This window comes from Vigna angularis, chromosome 9, assembly GCF_016808095.1.
Source record: "Vigna angularis cultivar LongXiaoDou No.4 chromosome 9, ASM1680809v1, whole genome shotgun sequence".
Classification (NCBI taxonomy): Eukaryota; Viridiplantae; Streptophyta; class Magnoliopsida; order Fabales; family Fabaceae; genus Vigna; species Vigna angularis.
Genome location: NC_068978.1, coordinates 15,273,434 through 15,295,620, shown reverse-complemented (window position 1 = coordinate 15,295,620; position 22,187 = coordinate 15,273,434). Strand labels below are relative to the sequence as shown.

The 22,187-nt window shown below is 30.0% G+C and overlaps 1 protein-coding gene across 1 annotated transcript; it reads left to right on the top strand.

Annotated features, from left to right (window-relative positions):
• Window positions 1-20,133: 20,133 nt before the first annotated feature.
• LOC108347056 (cyclin-U2-1-like) lies at window positions 20,134-21,958 on the top strand. Its single transcript, XM_017586170.2, has 2 exons — window positions 20,134-20,880; window positions 21,469-21,958. The coding sequence occupies exons 1-2, from the start codon at window positions 20,468-20,470 to the stop codon at window positions 21,731-21,733; spliced, it is 678 nt and encodes a 225-aa protein (XP_017441659.2). The 5' UTR covers window positions 20,134-20,467; the 3' UTR covers window positions 21,734-21,958.
• The last annotated feature ends 229 nt before the right edge of the window (window positions 21,959-22,187 follow it).

Below are 22,187 nucleotides of genomic sequence, written 5' to 3'. Positions count from 1 at the left end.
TCTAAAAAGAACAAAACAGATTTTAATATTTATGGGGTGCAGGATGAAAAGTATGGAGGTGCAGGAAGTATTCTTTTACTTGTTTTGTGGGTTTGACTGTGGGCTTCATTCGGCATCTTATACTGTGGCTTTTCCTCCAATGGGTCGGAATGAAAATAAAGGGATTGAAAGGAGCTTTTATTATGTCTTAAAATGGTGTAATTAGGGTAGAAAAACCTTGTAAGAATTACTTAATCCCAAAAAAATAGTTATAAGATTAGGTTTATACTTATTTTATGTATTATAATTTGACTATATTTTTTTAATCAATATAGAATTTTTATCAAATTAGATACAATTTAAAACTTAAAAATGAAATATGATAAAGAGAGTTTATTGAATTTTGATACAAGTTATTGGTTTGAGTTGATGGTAGCCTAAATATATGGTGACCCTTCCTTGCTGCTCATTTGCTATAAACTGTAATGTTCAAATTCAGACTTCATGATTTCCTTTCTATGAAGACACTCACTTTACAACACCCATTTCAAATTTTATTATAAAAGAACTTCATATTTAAAGGAAAGCTAATAATTTCAAATTTAAAGCTTAAATTTAAAAAAAAAATACAAAGAGGGAAAAAGAAAATTAAAGGATCAAAGGATTGCATGTGCACTTTGTAACAAAGTATTCCCTCTCTCCTGTTTCAAAACGATTTTCATTCATGATTTTGTATGAAGATTTAACAAGTTAATGAATATTCCTAATTTAAAAAATAATCTTTAAAACATTTTTTAAAGATAAAACCATAACGAAATTTCAAATTTCAAAACATATAATATCTTTTATATATATTTTGAGTCACACTAATGGTATCAATCGAGAACTTGAAATCGAAATATATATTAGTGTGAGTATCCATTAAAACTATTCCTTAGTATTTATGACAAATTTTATTCACATATGTATACAGGTACAGCCATTGATGTACCGAATCTTTACTCCTATTTATACATTAATCACATAAACTTGCATCACTAGATCTTTTTCATTTGCAATCATAAAAAAGTACATATTTTTGTGACATGGTTATACCATAGCAAGTAGCTAAATGGTGCGTATGAATCATTGAAAACCTATATAATAAATCTAGTTTGTCTCATGCATACAGGTCCTTGGAAGATCCATTAGAATATGTGGAACCCTAGATTTATGTCGCCTTTTGTGACCAAAACTTAGAGACATGCCAATGTGTGTCTGTTGTGGCCACAAAATCCCTGCAAAGATATCTATCTGGGTAGATTCATGCCTCTATAAACTTTTCATTTGTTTTTGTTCTTTTGCTGCATTTAATAATTTCTAAGTACTTTTCTTGTAAACCAATTATGCGTGTCGGTTCCTAATTCTGTACTTCAGATATACGAATAGATATGGCAGCAGACAATGAAATCGAATGCAAAGGTGCCCATTGCTCTGTGTTCTTATGCTCTACCAAGTTCAATCAACTATTCATTGTTGGATCGTATGGTCCTTATACCAACAACGCATAACTTTCAAAAATAATATATTATTCAAAATCTAGATGTTACTTTAAGTTTTATATTCACTAAAAATGTGAAACTTAAAAAACCAAAAAATTCATAAATTTATTATTATAAAGTTTTGAATTCAATATTAATTTTTTCTATGTGAATTTGACTCATTTTGTGTCTCTGTCCTAAAGTGATTGAGAACTATCAAATAATAAACTTTTTGTCTGTTCAATGTAACAAGATTTGTAATCTTTATTTTCTTCTTGTTTTACTAAAATTTAAATACATCAATATTGATTATATTTATCCTAAACTTTTGTATACCAATTAAAAAAAAGGTGTGGATCTATTTCATGAACTTCTATTCAGATTTGATTACTATACTTTTACTTTTAAATTGATGAATTTAATCTTTTAATGTTAAAGTAAAAGTACTTTTTCTTCACAGTTGAACTTAGAGAATTCCGTTATGCAATGAATTAACTTAAAGTGTCAGAAGTCAGTTAGCCGAACTTAAATTTTATTTATTTTTTGGACAAAACTTTGGTTTTTAATCGATGTTGTAAAATTTGAACAAAATTAAATGCTCTAAACTATATATAATATAAATATAAGGTCCTTAACAAGGTTATAAGACAATATTAGAATTTATTTTAAAATAATAAGACTGAATATTTTAATCATAAAATAATTTAATATATAAATAAAATTTTATAAACATGTATCATTATCTAAAACACTCATTATTTTTCTAAAACTCTTATCTGAGTTTCCTCTTCTTTCTTTTTAAGATTTCTGACTCTTGGTTCATTGGATAGCGATTAAGAGGTGTCTAGGAGATCACAACAATGCACTCTCCATTCTCCATCAATTAATTTTCTTTTTAGAGCAAATAAGTTTATATTTCTTTTACTTTAACTCTTAGTTTAAGACACATGTAATCAGGATTCGTCGCATGTGTCATCTAAGCTCTCTATCTAGTTCATTATTGACCAATAGTCCTAAGGACTTACTTTCATCACAATTTTGTGGTTTGTAGGCAATTCTAAAGTTCTCTAAGTAGAGACAAGGAATATTGTGTGATTCTTAGAGTTGTAGTAGTTTTCCTAATCAAGTAAGGGAAGCTAGCATTTTCTTTTAATTTGAATTATGAATTATGAACTGATATTTAATAGTATGTGAGATTAATACATGTTGATTGTTGTGCTTGAAATGATTGCTTTTAATATTAAGTTTGTTTGGATGAATGTACTTGGTTGAATGATGTTTGTGAATTTTGTTGATTTTGTTTGGACTTGATTATTGTCATGAATGATGTTTTTGAGAAGTTTGGTTGTGTCAAATTGGTTATAATGTTGAGAAGAAGTGGATTAAGCTGACTTATAAGTATTTTTGGTAAAAAAAAGGAGGTTTTGATTGGTGAGTTTTAGAAATAAGGGTCTAAGGTGAGAAATTGTAATCTAGGACATGTTGTAAGGTCATTTGAAACTTGTTGGCACCTTAAGTTAATAAAAATATGATATAGAAATAGGTATGAATCAATAGAGTGGTTTTGGAAGGTTTTGAGTTAAATTTAAGAGGTTTTGGCTAGTAAGATTCTAATGTAGTAGGTTTAGGCTAAATTAAAGAGTTTAGGGTCTATTATTAGATCATTCCTGATTGGTTTGGGACCATTAGGATGTTAATCTCTGCGTGAGAAAAGGTGGAAGTAAGTTTAGGAAATTTAGAATAGGCAAGTGGGTGTAGGGTATCCATTTAAGCTAAAAACCTATTTCTAAAGCATCCTTAATGTGTATGATTAACCAATTGGATATGTATTGCGAACAACCAAGACTAGAAAATAGGGGATTTTACTATTCTAGTGTGGCGCTCATCGGTAGTCAACGTAGCCTAAGCGCCAGATTTGCGAGAGGTTTGTTGCTCAACTGTAGGGGGTGGCGCCAGGTTTGCGAGAGGAATTACGCTCAACAGCGAGGATGCGCCGCTCAACACCAGTGTACATAGTTTGCACTCTTTGTTTTCTTCTTATTTGGCTTGTGGTTTCTTTTAAGCATTGATGGGTATCTTATGACATGTTTTAATATGTTTTATCGAATGATATTAAGGGTTTTTTAATGAGGTTGATGTATGTATCAAAGTGTGATTGAATAATAGTTTCTAAGGAGAAATTCTAAGTGGTTGTATCAAGTGTTGTTTGTATGAATGTAGGAAGCTTAGTCTTGGGGATTATCCTAACACTCTAATGGTCATTCATTCTCAATTAGACAAAAGTGATGCATGTTGTGAGAGTAGAAGGATGTCCTAGTCTAGGTGCTCCGATATGGCCTAAGACGCGAAACAAATTAACCTTGTGTGTGGTAGGGTGAAACCCATTGGCAATGACTTTACAGAGCAATAGAGGCCACCACAAGTGCATGACACACCATAGCTCGACCTTCATACTATAGCTGGATGGTCAGGTCTAGGATCATGGTATGCATGAAATGTTTGTTTAGTATGGTATGAAATGTGATATATGATGAATTATGATATTTTGTGTTTTTTCTTTTTAACATTAGCTTACCCTTTGTGTGTTTCTTGGTTTCTTTGCTTGTTTATGTATGATTGGTTTCTTTTACAATGATCACTTGGTTGGTGTGAGCGGAGGAGATGATGTCTTAGTGGAGCAAGCCTTGAAGAGTGATGCAGTAGATGGATAGCTTGACTAAGGTAGATGGTTTTGTATAGATGTATTTTGAGAAACATTATGTAAATGTTTAGGTTCCTTTTCTTCTGGTGATGTAAATATAAAATAGACTTATAGTTATGTTGGATAAATGTATGAATATTTTATATTTTCTTTAGTTAACTATTCTATTTTATTGATCATATGATAGTTTATCTATAATATTTATACTATTTAAATGGGATGTTACAAAACATAATCTCAATAAAACTATTTTTCTACATAATGTACAAGGATGCAAAAGAAGAATTAGGCTAGGATTATTTAAACAAAATGAATAAAAATGGACTGGGACTTCTTCAATGGCATGAGTGAATATTAACATGATAACAATGTATGTAGGAACTGGTATCACGCAACAGAATGTTTAAAAGCGTGTAAACGGACACAAAACCAAGAGAGAAGGGGTGAATTGGTTCTATTAAAAATTATGTTTTCTCTTTTAAAAATTTCTTCAAACAGATTGAATTAAAGATATGCACAAATAAGAAAAATCACACATAGGAGTTTTATACTAGTTCGAATCAAAAGATTATACGTCCAGTTGTTAATCACTATAAAATGAGTGATTAACTTTTCACTAAATTTGGTTTGAAGTTACAAGATGAATAAACAATTAAATAGTAAGAAAACACCTTCCTTCAACACACGAAGGAAAAAATAACAACAAACTTCTCTTTCTTCAAGACTTTTATCAATGAATCACTTAAACACAAGAGTTTACTCAAAACCAATATCGTACTTTCAATAGTTTAGGTAACCTTTAAAAGGTTTAGGAAACTTCTATTTATAGGCTAGGGTTCAGAAAATGAAAAGACAACTCCCAACTGCCAGATATAATTGATTATCAAAAGTGATAATCGATCATTTTAGGCCGTTATGGGTTTTGAAAAACATGATAATCGATTATCCTTAGTCATAATCAATTAATACCGAACCATGGACAATTATAACTTTCAGAGATAATCGATTATCCTTAGTGATAATCGATTATTGCCGAGAAGAAGCCTTTTTTAATTTTACTAATGATAATCAATTATCCTCCGTGATAATCAATTACTACCGAGAGAAAACTATACTTAAGAGAAGTTACATGACATCTAAATGCTTACAATTGAAAGTTAAAGCCTAATACAATTGTTTCTACAAAGAATGCTTTTAACAATGTATGTAGATGTCTTCTCAGGTCCTCAAGTGCATCATCATTAAAATCTCTTTGAAGTATCAATGCTTTTCATTAGTAACAATGTATACCTGTTAGATTGATTTAATTTGAAGAGAGTAAAAGTAGTAAAAGTAAGTTTAATCATATTGAAAAGAGCAAATAAAAAAAAGGAAAGAAAAATTCCATTGATTTATATAAATTAAATCATATTACAATTTTGATTACATTATTAAAATATAAGTTATTAAAATTTAAAATTAGTTAAAATAAGAGTGAAGTATATTTTTTATTTCTAAAATTAGTATAAAACATTAATTATATGTTTTTGCTAAATTAAACTATAAATTATATTAAGAAGTGGGATTTAAACCTAATTTAACCTCACAAAAGTGTAAGGTGAGGTTTGACTTTATGTATATATTCTAAATTGACCTTATTTATAGTCGATGTAGGACTTCCAACACCCCTTAATGTTGAGAGGGGGAGTCTTTCAAGTTCTTTCACCAAATAAAGTGTGTGTTTTTTATGATGAAAATATATGTTACTTCTTAACAATGATTGTTAATGTTCTTTCTTGATTGAATAGAGAGTTAGGTTGCATAAATCTAAGTGTTCTTCACTATTTTAATTGATTAAGAAAATTAGTTAATCGATTAAAGTTGTGTATAAATTTTGATCGATTAAGATAATAACATAATCGATTAAAATGGTCTGAAGCACACCAGACATTTGCTCTCTAATTTAATCGATTAAGAGAAGAACTTAATCGATTAAAATAGTGTGTAAACCTTAATCGATTATGAAAACAACATAATCGATTAAATATACTAGTTTGTGCCTAGCTTATATATATATATATATATATGTTCTTATTCTTTTACATGTACGAAAAACATTCTAAATTTTGATCTAACTGAAACAAGAACATCGTTGAGTTGTCTTGGAGCAATCTTAGAGGCATTAACCATTGTTTGAAGAAATTCAAGATCTCTAAGAATCCAAGGGTGTAAGAAAGATCAACCAAAAGATCTACATTGCCTTTCTTTGTAAAATATGCACTTGTGGTGCACTAGGTTCTATTTTTTGTGTGTATTCTTTGTATTAGTCTTAGGTAAGTGTCAACACCCAATTTCGTCCGGATTGGCTAATAGATTCATTTTTATTTTCATCAAGAATAAAATATAAATAAAATAATAATAATAATAATAATAATAATAATAATAATAAATAATAATAATAATAATAAATAAATAAAAAAAGCAAAAAGAGCGTTCGGCCTCTTGCTGTAGCTTTACGACCGTCCGTCCTCTATACTGAGAGACCGTTCGTGCGTGTATCTCTCCATATCTCAATGACGTTCGGCAACCCTCAGCCTCGACCGTTCGGTCATGTTATGTGAACGTTCGGTCATGTTTTGTGTTAGTCAATGTTCGGTCATGTTATGTGAACGTTCGGTCATGTTTTGTGTTAGTCAACGTTCGGTCATGTTTTGTTTTAGTGAGCGTTCGGTTAATATTGTTTAATGAGAGTTCGGTCTTCACTTGAAACGCTCGGTCCTTCAGTTGAACGTTCGTCCATAATTCCCACCAGCTGTTTCCCACTTCACCAACCCTCCAACTAATGATTCCATTATCAACAGTCTGCCGACACCTACGAGCCAATGAAAGCTGCCGACAAATTTGCTCTTTCTGCCAATTTAAGGAGCCCATCATCTTCACTGCAAATGGGGGACGCCCACGGCCATTCCTGGGCACTGATACCCTCTCTGCTATCATCCCCTCTTCATCTTTACCTCCCAGCCAACATCTATCTCGTCTTCTCCATAGGACCTCACGGCCAAACGCCCATCATCTTCATTCACTCATTTTTCCTAGCCTCTGCCCACTGTAACTATAAAAATTCCTCAGCCCCTCACCCGTAACCATCCCAACTACACTTCCATTTCACCCGTGATCACCTCCAACAGCCTATCACCTTTTCATTCTCAGAACATTCATTCCTTACTCATCATCGATTCATCCTTCATTGGTTCGGCACCTGAAACACAGAATTGGTAATCCCTAAATTTCATCACCTCCATTGCTAATGCCAAAAATACAAAGTACAGGATCAGAGGGAGAAGAGGAAAAGAGCAAGAAAGGAGACCTGACGCCAAGACCGACGACGACCCCGGCGGCGAGCGGCATCACTGGCGCGACCTTCGTTCACGGTTTACGGAGGTTGGCCCTACCGAGAAGCAGCGTCAGCGTGGCACAGAGAGACGAGAGCGAAAGGGAGAAGCTAGGGCTCGATTCCGACGGTGGAGGCAACTCGCGGCGGACTGCGCGGAGGAGGTGGCGACGCGCGTGCAGGGTCAACCCTTCCCTGGGTTACCATTTTCGAAGAAGAACGAGCGCGAGAGAAAAGGAGACTCTACGGTGTCCGGCAGCGCTTCCACCATAAGTGACGTCGCCGGCGACTTTCTCGGTCAGCTACGGGGATGTGCGGCGGGATGGTCTCGTCGGAGGGGCAGATGGCTGCCGCAGATGATGAAGAAGGGGCCCCAAGATTCCTCTACTGCTGGATGGGAAGGAGACCCTAGTGGTTTCTGATGTGGGAACGAACTTTGCGCCTAGCGTGGGATGCCTTGGCGCAACTCATATTCACACCCCCTTTCCATTTGGGGCTTAAGCCCACTGTGCAAACAATTAAATAAAAAAACACAAGAAAAAAAAAATGAATTGGACCTAACACATCTCGGGATGCACCTCCAAATTTCATCATTACACCCCTGACAGGTACAGAGACAAAAAAGAGAGGTTTTAGGCCTAAACCAAAAAGCTCAATTTTACTCCGCACGCACTGGTTTTTATCTCTATATCCCTATTCTTAGGCTTTTTCCCTTATTTTATTTTTATGCTTTTGATATTAGTGTTTTATTATATGTATTTCCTTTGTACGGTAACCCTATCCCTTTGCTTTATTTATATCTATTAGACGTGTCTGTGTCGTTTTGCATAAAAATTACAAAATATAAAATAAACAAAAAAAGTCGTGTGAGTGCTTGTGCGATCGTACGCATCAGCCTAGTGCTCATTACGCAAAAAAATAAAAGAAAAAAGTCGTGTGAGAGCTCGTGCGATCGTACGCATCAGCCTAGTGCTCAGTACGCAAAAAAAATCTAAATATTACATCTAAAAAAAAAATCAAAAATATGTTTCAAAGGTTTATGCACATGTGTGATCGCATGTATAGTCCTTGTGCTAAAAACCTTTTCTCGTTTTTCAAAAATGCCAAAAATACGTTTCAAAGGTTTAGGCACATGTGTGATCGCACGCATCGTCCTTGTGCTAAAAACCTTTTCTCTTTCTTCAAAAACGCCAAAAATACGTTTCAAAGGTTTAGGCACATGTGTGATCGCACGCATCGTCCTTGTGCTAAAAACCTTTTCTCTTTCTTCAAAAATGCCAAAAATATGTTTTAAAGGTTTAGGCACATGTGTGATCGCACGCATCGTCCTTGTGCCAAAAACCTTTCTCTTTCTTCAAAATCCCAAAAATATGTTTTAAAGGTTTAGGCACATGTGTGATCGCACGCATCGTCCTTGTGCTAAAAACCTTTTCATTCTCTTAAATCAAAAAATACCAAAAAAATATAAAGTCATCAAAACCCAAAAACATCTATGTTTCAAACTTCAAACAATATTGCCTTGCCAGAACTACGTGATCCTTGATTCTCCATCAAAAGTGGAGATACGTAGGAGCAAGGCCAGTCCTTGTCAGGTTCATTTCCCCAAAAATCCAAATTTATCCATAATCAATTAAACAAATTTTCAAACAATTTCTCAAACAGTTTTCAAAAGAACTACGGAACCCTGATTTCTCATTCTGAATGAGAATATGTAGGAGCAAGGTCAATCCTTGTCGGGCACAAAAAACTAAAAAAATATATTTTGTTTCTTTAGAGTTTTATTTTAGGGGATAGTTAAACATTTTGAAAACCACATCATATTCGCGTATTTAATTAAAGGTAATGCCTTATGGCAGGCGTTGTAGGATGCTAATACCTTCCCTATACGTAACCGACTCCCGAACATAGAATCTCATTTTCGTAGACCATGCTTTATCATTTTATGGTTTTTCCGTAGTTTTCCAGAATAAACTATGGTGGCGACTCCAAATCTCTTTTTCAAAATTTCGTTTCTTTTTGGGATCGTCGTCCCGTCGCGATTTCCTGGTTGCGACAGTAAGTAGACAAGACTTCTAAAGAGTATGTATATATCCTCTTTAGGTTGGTGTTTTTTGTTGTATTTGAGTGTAGTGAGAATACATTTAGTGAATATTGTATTCTTGACTATCAAACATTAAGTGGATTGCCTCAAACCAGTATAAATCTTGTGGTGTTCTTTTGCTTTATTCTTTTCTATTGTTTTGAAGATTAAAGATCTTTTGAAAATAGCACTAAACACCTAAAATTTTCAAAAGAACATCAAAATTTGTTTTCAAACCAATTCACCTTCCTCTTGGGTTGAGATATAATGTTTATTAAAAGAACACTTACGCTAAGGTATATACATCTCGAACATGAATCTAAACATTAATTAGTGATATGATAATAAATAAAATGATAGGCTCTAAATGTTGACTATGATACTATGTTAAGAAGTGAACTTTAAGCTTAACTCAACCCGTTTGTAAGGTGAGGTTTTCATCCATATATATACACTCTAAATTGAACTTATAGTTTCAATCATTTTAAATGTGATTTTTTTACTTACTCTTAAAAAAATAGAAATAAAATACATTATAATTTAATTTAAAGTTAAAAAGTAATTTAAATACAAAAATTATATATAATCCTTAAAATAATTTAAACTCTATTTATATAAATAATTTAAATTGTATATTAGTTGAAAATATCATACAAATTAAAAATATAACTAAATTATTATACATATAAATAAGGGAAAACTTTATTTCGCAAGTTAAAAAATAAACTTTTTAAAAGAGATAGGTTTGGGATATCCAACATAATTGCATAAAATAATTTTGTGACCTCCGATATCCATGCATGTGAGGGAAGAGGGGAGGGGAACATCATTATATATATATATATATATATATATATATATATATATATATATATATATATATATATATATATATATATATATATATATATATATATATATATATATATATATGGCAAAGTGATAATTATGTTCTTATAACAACCAAAACTACCCAACATCACGGCACAGCTGGAATAACTACTAACATTACCCTACCTATAAGAGAAAGTAAAATAGGTTAACCCACCTTAATCAATGAAATTAAACTATACTTAGTTATTAATTGTTTTCATATCTTCCCCAAAAGTTTCCCCAAAGTGCTTATCTTTTACTCTCTTTTTTTTCCAAAATGACTCTTCTTCATGATTCTGTAAAACAATTAAGTATTAATATATTTTTGGTAATTAAGTATTGATAAATTTTAGTTGTATTGAGAAATAAAATAGTTATGGTCATAATATACAAAAATTAATTATATTAATTTTTCTTACCTATAAATTTTAAAATTTTTTCAATAATAAATATTTGTAAGCACAAATAATATATCTATTATATGTTCATTTATTTATAAATAAAGATTAAAATATTTGTTATCTGTAAATAATAAATACTTATAAATTAATTATTTGTGAAACATTTTATCTATCTATATCCACAGTATTTTTGGATTATGATTAATATTATTAAAGTTGCTATATATTTATTAAATAAATTTTTTTATTAAGGTGAATCCAAAAATTTGTTGGAGAGTTTGATCTGTGATGATGAGTGATGAGAAGATTATGGAAGTTGGTCAGAGGCGTGCCAAAATCTGATTCGTTCATCTACTTTATGCTACCATACTACATTGTCTATACTCTGTTACATTATCACTCATTCTCAACCCTTTTATGTATAATTTCGTATAAGGCTGCAACTTCTATGAGTCACACTCACAACTCTACTGTACCAATTCTTTCAACAAAACGAGAAGAAACTACAATTCATGCGCTAGGAAAAGATAAAGGATGAGTTTCTTTTATAACCTTTTTAAAGAAAAATATGAGTTCAATTTTCTGATAATTAAAATTTAATTTGTGTATCAATGAGATAATAAAAATTACAGAAATTAATGAAAATTTTGTGTTAAATATATAATTATATATTTTAAAATTTTAATTCTATTGACATATTAAAAAAAATATTATTTATTATTAAATGAAAATTTATCAAATAAAAAATAACCCGAAGTAAATTAATGTAATAAAAAAAAATTTCCAAAATAGAGTATCACTATTACAAAACAAGTTTTTTAAATATGTTATTTTGGATTTTTTTTAAGTTTGATTCAACAAACTTAAATTCAACAAACTTAAATTTTAAGTTTCTTATTGTCCAATCAACTTAGATCTTCGTATAATTGTAAATAGAAATGACAACGAATTTAAATTTCTTGTGATTATAATAGACTTAAATTTGCTATTTATTTTATTTTATTTGTTTAATAATTAAACCAAAACCTGAAATACAACAAATTTTCCATAATAAAATATATATTTTCAATTGTTTATGTCTAATACATAATAAAGAGTTCCAAAATCAAAATAAACAATAAGATGTCTAACTTAAAATTTGTAGTTTAAAGAAAGTCTAACTTAAACTTTTAAGTATAAACATAACCTAAATCAAAACTTAAAAAACACCTAATCAAAATCTAATCTCCACCTTGTAGAAGACAACTTGCCCATTCATGTGTTATTTTGGCAATGATCTCTTTCAATATTAGTGATGGATCATTTAACACCTAAAACAAACAATGTTATTATGTAGTGGCGTACCTAAAATTGTAGAACTCGTGCATTAGTTATAAGTGTTTACCATTGTCAATCTATCATAAATTAATGTCTAGCTTTGATCCAATACATCACCTAGTACCCACATTCCCATGAACTAATCTGTGCACTACAATAAAAGAAAAAAAATTCATATTGTAACTTGTACACAAAATAATTAATTTAAGAATTAAATGATATCTCACCATAGGATATATTATTTGAACTTGTTTTTGTATGTTCCTTTAACCTAAAATATTTTTGTCACCCACAACTCTGGTTAAATTGATGACACATTAGTCATAATTGTTATGTGCTTATTAGATGATATGAAAGTTGTATCATTACCCTTGAATTAAGTTCTTCAGTCCATTATTGGGTTTTTTTATGAAGAGAACAAAATCAAACAACATCTTTAGGAATGATTATTTTTAGTTGCCAATGGCACCTACAATGAAAGACAAATGATCAGGTCAAATATTACCATTTGAAAAAAGAAAGCTATATTTCGTAAGACAAACCATTCAAATCATGGAGCCAAGTAAACATGTGTTTGGGATTAAAAGTGTAAAACTATATATTTTAACAACAAATTTCAATTGTTAATATAAATTTATCCAAGTAAATATATATATATATATGGGGTTTGGTAACTTATGTAACTTCTTAAACTGTATCAAATTTTAGTTAACAAAAATATTATCATATATTATGGATTTTAAGTTCTACGGTTAAGGCTATTTGAATAATTTCTTATTTTTTTATTTTTTATTTTAAATTAAAAATAAAAATTATTAAAATACCCTTGTGTTTAAAGTATGTCCTTTTTTTATGGATAAATATTTTTTTCTTAATTAAAATTTGATACACTTTAAGAGGTTACCTAAGTTAGCAAACATTTATTATATATATATATATATATATATATATATATATATATATATATATATATATATATATATATATATATATATATATATATAATTATAATTATAATATTAAAATAATTAAATAATTATAAATTGAGCTTTAAATGAAAAACAAAAAATGACCGAGAGTATATGAGTAAAAATATATATTCAAATATTGTAAACTAATTATAATATTAAAAAAATTAAATAATTATAAATTAAGCTTTGAAATGAAAAGCAAAAGATAACCGAGAGTATATTGGATAAAAAGAACAAAAGATTTGATTTTCTTGTACAATTACATGAATAATTGAGGATATATTGTCATCTTACCAATTGTCTTATCAAAAGTATAAAGAAATCTAAAAGAAATTGATAGGCATCAAATACAACCACCCTTTGCTTTACTCGTACAACAATTAATAATAAAGTTTTTCTTTTTCTTTATCCAGTTTTTTGGTTTTAGGATGAATTGTATTGATTGATCTTCCATTGTTGCCATGAAGACTTTTATATATTCAATCTCATGTACCATTACACATGATTTGCTTCGTTTGTCTACAATTTGATTTATGAACTATTTAAGTTGACTTAAACTACCCACCACTCATCGAAACATCTTATTCCCATCACATTCTCACACTTCTTTTTGATCTATATTTTCTAAAACTGTAGAAACACTTTGTGAGGAGAACTACACCATTCGCGTGAGTAAGGAAGCAAACAGACACGAAATATCTCTAAGCATTTTATGGTGCAATGTATATTTCTTCCATAACTTCTTTCTTCTTATCATTCTAATTCCATTTTATATCTACTCATCTTCTACACCCACCATTTCACTTTCCTAAGGAAACCTATCATTTAAAACAAAATATGCACATCTTTCACCCATAAAGAAATTGATTCATTGTACTTGTTGTCGTTGTCAGAAGAATCATGTTGTCACCGGAAAAATGTTGTTGATGTTGGTTGTTAAGGCTAGATGGAGCATTGAAAAGGTTGAAAAGTGAATTCTTTTTTACGGGATTAGCAAGTAAAAGTGAAAATGTGAATTCATTTGGAGTAGGTTAAAAGACATTTTTATGTCTACTACAAAAGATACAGATGTTAAAATATTAAATTAAGTCTATTAAAAAAGTAAGAGATGTAAAAATAACACATTTTTAAGTCGGTTAGAAAAATAACATATGTAAATATACTAATTGAAGTATGTTAGAAAAGTAACATATGTAAAAATACTAATGTAAGTATGTTAGAAAAGTAATCGATGTAAAAATATCACTTTTATTTACAAAACTATCACTGAACATTTTTTAAGTCTGTTTTTTTTTAACAAACTTAAATTCACAAACTTAATAAGTCTATTTTGCACTGGTGTGTACAAGTATGAATAAAAAGTTAAAATCTATTATGAAAAAAAATCTAAATAATGATCCAAAATAAAGATATTATTCAAAATTTTATTTATATAGTAAACTTAAATTTGTTAATTTACCTGCGTAATGATTATCCTTTTAAAAGATGAAAAACTTGAAAATATATGTTTTTTACAAAACTTCAAACATTGTTTTTGTCATTCTCCAAGCACATGAGGAACGAAAAAAAAAATGAGAAAGCCCAAAAAAACTAAAAGAAGAATCACATTGAATCCAAGCTAGCACTCCAAACACGTTTCATCACCTAAATCATAAACTCCACATAAATGAAAGTATATGAATGTTAAAAAACCTACCAATATACTCTTCTTTGTTACCTCTAACAATACAAGAACAAGTTGCATAATCTAGATACCCCCTAGTTATTCCATTTGTATTAGTTTTGATCCAATCAATCATAAGAGACTTCCAAATTACTTGGATATTGAAAGAAACTTTACCAGTTCGAGTAATTACATCAAACTTCAATACTGAAAGAAACAAACGATTTTTATATTGGTTTGTGCCAACCTAAGCTACGTTCAGTTCTCCCTTAAGATCTCTTAAGGGGTTCCACTAATCTTTAACAAATATTACAACAAGTATCAATCACTCCTGGTTTACAATGAGTATTATTAACCACTCTTAGTCTCAACAAGTATTATCAACCACTTCTGGTTTCAGCAAGTATTATCAACACTTCTGGTTTCAACAAGTATTATCAATCACTCTTGGTTTCAACACTAGTCTACTGACTAGATTGTTTAGTTCACCTGAACTAAATGAACAAGTATTTTGATTCACTCTTGAATTTACAAGCACAATCAAGGTGTTTTTGAATACAATTACAAATTCAAATAACTCTTAAAGAGAGGATAGATTCAATATAATGAAACATGAAGACTTGCAAAGACTTTCTCCTTAAATGAAAGTGTTGGATGATGTAGAGAGACAATGTAACAACAAGCTTATGCACGTATTCTATATGTTGTCCTTATCTTCGCTTCATGCAATCATCTATATATAAAGTTTTCTTTGACAGAGATTCATTAGACTAAGAGTTGACTTTCATGTAGACTTTATAATCTTTATAGGTAGGTAGTTAGACTTAGGTCTACGTTGCAGAACTATTATGTTTTATCAGAGCTTTTACAAAAGTAGCTTGTACGGTTCTTCAAAACTTAAAGCTTTAAGGAAACATTCCCGAAACGTCTTTCTATATCTTAATATGTATATCCATCTTGTGCATGGATTTGAGTAAATGTCTTGTACTTTCATGATCTACACAAATAAGTAGAATAAACCATACTAGCAAATACGCACTTTTTCATAGATGCAATAAATGTTTTAAAGGTTGATAATTGTTTAGACATATTGCATGTTTAAAACATATTGGAACATGTTAGATCGTTTGATAGAAACATCGTTTAGGAAGAAAAACATTTGATGTAAGATTTTTAGACAATATAAAATGTTAAACACTCATTTTGTAAAACTGTTTAAGTTTCATTACATCATTTAGCGAGTTTTTCCTAGATTATTATTTTCTTTATATGCTTATTTGTTCAATACTGTTTGGATATAAAATTTTAAGCTTTAATATTTTATAAAACATACATATAGACATTTTCATTTGTTAGATATATACTGGAAAACCCTATTTTCATAAAATGCTTCTTTCATTCAACATTGTTTGATAAATGATTTATATTAATAAATTCTTATTTCATTCAATGTTGTTTGTAGTAAACACATCCTTTAGACGCTTCACTCAATAAACGATATTTTGTAAAGTATTATGTTAAACTTCAAAACCTGAGTTACTAGACAGTCTAGTCTCTCTAGACGATCTTTTCTTAAAAACAACTTCCCCAGCATCCACTGACATTGTCATTGTTGTGCGCACCATGTCCCTAACACCTCTTGACAACATATGGTACATGGACACTAAAGCCTTGCCTCACTTAGCGGTGTCACAAGGTAATCTCATATCTTATTATAATTTGTGTCATTTAAATCAAACACTAATTGTTGGTAATGATCAATGTATTCCAATTCAAGATTTCGGTTACAGAATCCTTACTACATCAAATCACCATAAATCTTTCAATCTTAACCACGCCCACATATTGTATATTATAAAAAAATTAGAGAAGAAAATAACAAACTTAGTGAAAATCATTGATATGTAAAACTAAATTATAGTTGTTTGATCTTGATTCCATGAATCAACCCTTGAAGAGTTAGTTCTTCAGTCATGAAGAACAGAAACACAAAACAAAGAAGTGGAAAAGAGCAAAACAAAAACAAAAATGAGAGAAAAGAGCGAAGGGAGAAAAGAGAGAGAAAAACAAAAACAAAACTCTATAAGTTAGAAAATGATTTTTATATCCTTGTTTTGAGCATATTTAGGTTTTATATAGGTTTTGGAAACTAAAGTAACATAGACCTAATCCTGCACTATAATAAGGCTTATAAAACCGATTACAAAAGTTTAAGCAAATTAAAGAAACAGTAAAGGCCTTTAAATCTAATTAACCATCCATTTTGAAGCTCTAGAAATGTAGAATCCAATACAACTGAAATAAATTAAAAAATAATATCTAAAGAAAATGTGATAAAATAATGAAAAAATGTTAGATGAGTTGGGAATACAAAAATTAAAGCAAATATGAACCATCAATCCAATTTACTACTATTTGAAAAAAAAAATGATGAAAAAAAAACACAAAAACATGTGAAAAGTGCAATAATTGTCTGCGTATATATGTATCATCAGTAACTTTAGTAATAAACATGGCAAGTGTTATTATTGATTTACATATATGGTTATTATTAATTACGACTTATCTTTGATGATGTTGGATATAAGACAACTAAAAAATTACAATTAATGTTTGCTTGATCTCTTTTGTTGAAAATTTGAATATAATAAATATAAGATTACCTAGAAAAATAATGAGTGATAAGAGATAAGATATCAATTATTTTTCCTAGCTAGAAAATTTTAATCTTTTTTATCTTATTTGTATCGATATGAATTTTGCATTTAACGTAGAAAATTTTAAATAAGTTTGTTATTCAGTTTTTTTATTTATTTAAATGAATCTTATTAAGTATGTTTAAAATTATATTTCTTTTTCTATGCATTCATTAATATATACCAGTATTTCACATGGAAAAATTACTTTATTATAGGGTTTTAATTAGTGGGTGTATGATGGGCCAATATCTTCACAAGGTAATAAGTTGGAAATTTATTCAACTCTTAAAGGATCAATCTTTAACATTTAATATTTTTCACCTACTAAATTAAAGTTTTGTGTTCAACAATAATCTATCTTTCTACAACAACCATACTAGATCCTAGCATTGGATTATAGTTTCATGCTATTATTTTTTACGAATATTATTTGTAGAACAACTTATGTAAAGGTTAAGTACTTCTCATATTCTCGTGAATTTTGTATTAACGTTTTCTTTGGTGCTAAAACTAATATATATTTCTTATAGAGAAAAAAAAATAATAATCTATTAGTAAAATGCACAAACATGATAATGCACATGCTAAGCTCAAGTTACAAATAAAAGCCAAGATTGTAGTATTGAAGACAAGCCCATTGCACGTGTGTATTAAATTTTATAGAATTAAAGATATTTTTTTATTGAGACCAAAATGGAAGTTGTTAAATATTCATGATTAAAAGATGTTTAAGTTTAATTATAATCCTTTTATGAAAGTTTAACTCCAAATTAAAAGAGTGAAATTAATACGTGTTAGATAAAAATTAGCATAGATGATGGAATAAAATACCTAAATTTTGTCGTATAGTTAAAGTTGTACGCGGGAACTACCACTGGGACTCGCAAACAGCACAGATCTCAAAGGCAAAGGTCAATGGTGAATACTTAATTTAATTAGAAACGAAAATGACAGTCTCCTTTCTTCATGTGAATTAGTATGTGTTTATTTGTTAATCATATTAATTAATCATTTGTTAGACTATTGTTATACATTTAGGTGTGTTTTAATTTTGTAGGGCCCTAACACCCACTCAATAAGCTGCCAGCTATATCACTTTTCTTTTGGAGGATTCTGCCGTATTGCATTTGCTTCATTAAAGTTTCGACAAGAAGAGAAATCCATTCACAACATTATCAATCTCGGCAAAAAGTTTATAGTACAATCATTCATTACTTATCAATAAATAGTTCTAAAATTTAGTTAAATTATCTTCTTTATATAATATTTGTCTTCTTATCTGCTCTTTATCATATCTTTTCCTTCTTTTTATGTAAAGTATTGTGTATAAATAAAGTAAAATAAATATTTTTCTTTTGTAAAGCAAATCACTAGATTATTTTAAGATTATATTTGTAGGCGCACTAATTGTAAATTGGTCTTAATTTTTGTGGAGTTTATCCTTAACTTATTCCTTATTCTTAAATATGTAAATTTATGAGATTAAATATTTGAGAGTGATTTGGATCAAATTGACTTATAATTAAGAGGAATATTTTCTTTTATATATTATAAATTAGTGTTATTTTTAATGTGTTCAATAAAAACTTCAAGATCCTAGGTTTGTGAGTTTTATCTTATGATTCTCAAATATAGAATGACACTGGCAATTTGAATGGTTAAAACAATTTTTTTTTCTTATTAAAGTTTTTAAAAAGTAGAAATAAGAAGAAATTTCCACAACTCCAATGCAAAGTTTGGCCACTAAGAGATAAGAAAATTACATCACAAAAATATATTATTTCCCTTTATATATCTCTCCATCCCATAATATACTATCCTTCTTTATATGATTTTCAAGTTTTGCATTTCTCAATCTGTCTAATTCTGTGTATCTGCATTGTTATATGCCACATGTCCTTGCTCAATCTCATTTTCTGCCATTGATATTCATGTATTCTTGTCTATTACATATTACAAGGTTTTTCTATTTTATTACTTAGGTTGACTTGGATTGTTAACAAATTGAATCTGAAATCTTAACCTTGTAACCACGTAAAGGGTTGTAATCTGGTGCAGGGTAAGCTTTATAGCATTAAGTTAGAAAGGAGTTGAAGGACTAGTTTGAGTCGGTACGAACAGTGAGTAACTCACATGGCTAGAGTTTCATTTTTGTGACTCTAGAAAATACAGAAAAATGAAGGTGATGATAATAAATGTTGACTTGAGATACTCTATAATAATATAAATAGGAAAGGATTTTCAGCTAAGGAAAACATTCTGAAAGTGAAAAAAATAAAAATAAAAATAAATAATTGAATGGATAGACATAATATGCTCAGCAAGTTCCAGGTTATTGCTTCCTGCTATTGATTATTTAAAAAACAAGATCAATGGCTAAAATTGAAGGGCCATTCATGCATCCGAAACTTGTGAAGAACATGGTGGAAGAGACTGTCTTGTTTTTTATGCAACTAAGAGAGAGAAAGCTTAGCTGGAGTGTTTGTACTTTGACATAAAAAAGAGGAGGCACTCGTATCTTAATAGTTTTCATTTTCATGTTTTTTTATTATCAAGCTTCCACCCACTATCCCTCGTTCCAAACTCAAAACCCTTCTTTTGGAGTTTTCTTTCTACATAAATAAAATGCCACTGAATAATATTTTCATCATGAAAATAAAATAAACAAACAAATCTCTATCTTTATTATTCCCCTTCTTCCGATCCCAATTCCCCTTTATATATATAAAGCCTTCTTCCAAAAACCTTCTTCATCATCAACACCAACACAAAAACCCATCATCATTTGCTGTTTAATGCTCAACACCAAATACCCTTTTGGATTTGGAGCTTATCAGATCAATCCCCTTCAAAATCTTCCTCTTCTGAAGTTAAAAGAAGCAATTTTTTTCTCATGGCCTCTTCTTCTTCTTCTCTTGCAATATCCCCAAGGAAGCTGCGCTATGATCTTTATTCTTATTCATACAAAGAAGATTCCAACACCCCATTAGTGATAAATGTGCTGGCTTCACTCATTGAGAGGAGCATGGCTAGGACACAGAGGATTGTGAAGAACTGTTCAAGTGCTTTGTCCAAAGCCATCAGCACAAACATCTTCGATTGTAGAGAGATTCCTGATATGACCATTCAATCCTATCTAGAGAGAATTTTCAGGTACACTAGAGCAGGACCATCTGTGTATGTTGTTGCCTATGTCTACATTGACCGCTTCTGCCAAAACAATCCAGGGTTTAGGATCAATGCCAGAAATGTGCACAGACTTCTGATAACAACTATCATGGTGGCTTCTAAGTATGTGGAAGATATGTAAGTTCTCTTCTCCCTCTTTTGTTTCTCTATTTGATTCTTTTGTTCAACCCTGGGTTGAACTGATCTTGAAGAAATGTTAACCTTTTTCTTTTTCTAAGTATACTTAATAACAGATTATCTGAAGAAGAAATCATAAAAGACATGAAAGTGTTATCAGTTGTTACTTTTTCTGCAGAAAAATTCTATGGCACCCCAGAAACTTACTGATATTGAAAAACTCTGCCTCTAACCTTTGATGTGTCTGTACAAACTCATTCAACTATTAATTCCTGAAACAATTGTACCAGAAACTTAAGATTTATGTGTGTGCTATAGCAGCATCAATTCTATTAAAATTCTAGATAATAATTTGGTAAGGGGTTTGTTAAATTGAGACAAAGTTGTTTCTTTTCAATCTCAATGAGTGAGAGTACTACTGGCTAACAGCCAAGGAAGTGGACATTTTGTTAGGTCACCTAGTTTAGGTGGATGTTGTTGTTAATGAATCATGATTTGTCTTTGTATTTGTTTTTTTCTTTCATTTCTTGGATTTGAAAACAGTGCTTCATGTGATAGATACTAATGTGGCTTCTTCTTATTGGACAGGAATTTCAGAAATTCATACTTTGCAAGAGTTGGAGGGTTGACAACAAATGAATTGAATGAATTGGAGGTTGAATTTCTTTTCATGATGGGTTTCAAATTGCATGTGAATGTGAGTGTTTTTGAGAGCTATTGCTGCCATTTGGAGAGGGAAGTCAGCATTGGAGGAGGTTATCACATTGAGAGGACTCTAAGGTGTGCTGAAGAGATCAAAGCAAGGCATACAGAGGAAAGGGGTTACACACAAATCACACGTGTGATGTTGTAGAATGCTTAGAGAGTTTTGCTGTTATAATTTTATTCTTTGTGTTTTTCCTGCAAGTCAAGAGGGCAGTTTATGTGTATAGATGAGTGTAAATTTATATATTTTGTTTGGGGATTGAGAATTTAGAACATAGGTAAGGCAGAAAAGAGTGATGTACAAATTTGCCTTGTTTTATCACAAGCAAACAGTGAGTTTTAAGTGTGCAAATTTTCAACCCTCTGTTCTTAATTTGTTACTTGTTTATGCTTTTCTAGATACAAATTTGAAAATATAGGTGTCAATATCATGAACTTGTTCACACTCAAATGATATTCAACAACATAATTCAAATTATCAAGAGAAACAAAAAGGGTATATGATATGTGACTTTGATAAAAATAATGTGTTTAGATCTGGTTTAATTGAACTCAAATATTATTATAGATTTAAGGATAAAAGCAATTGACAAAAGGTAAAA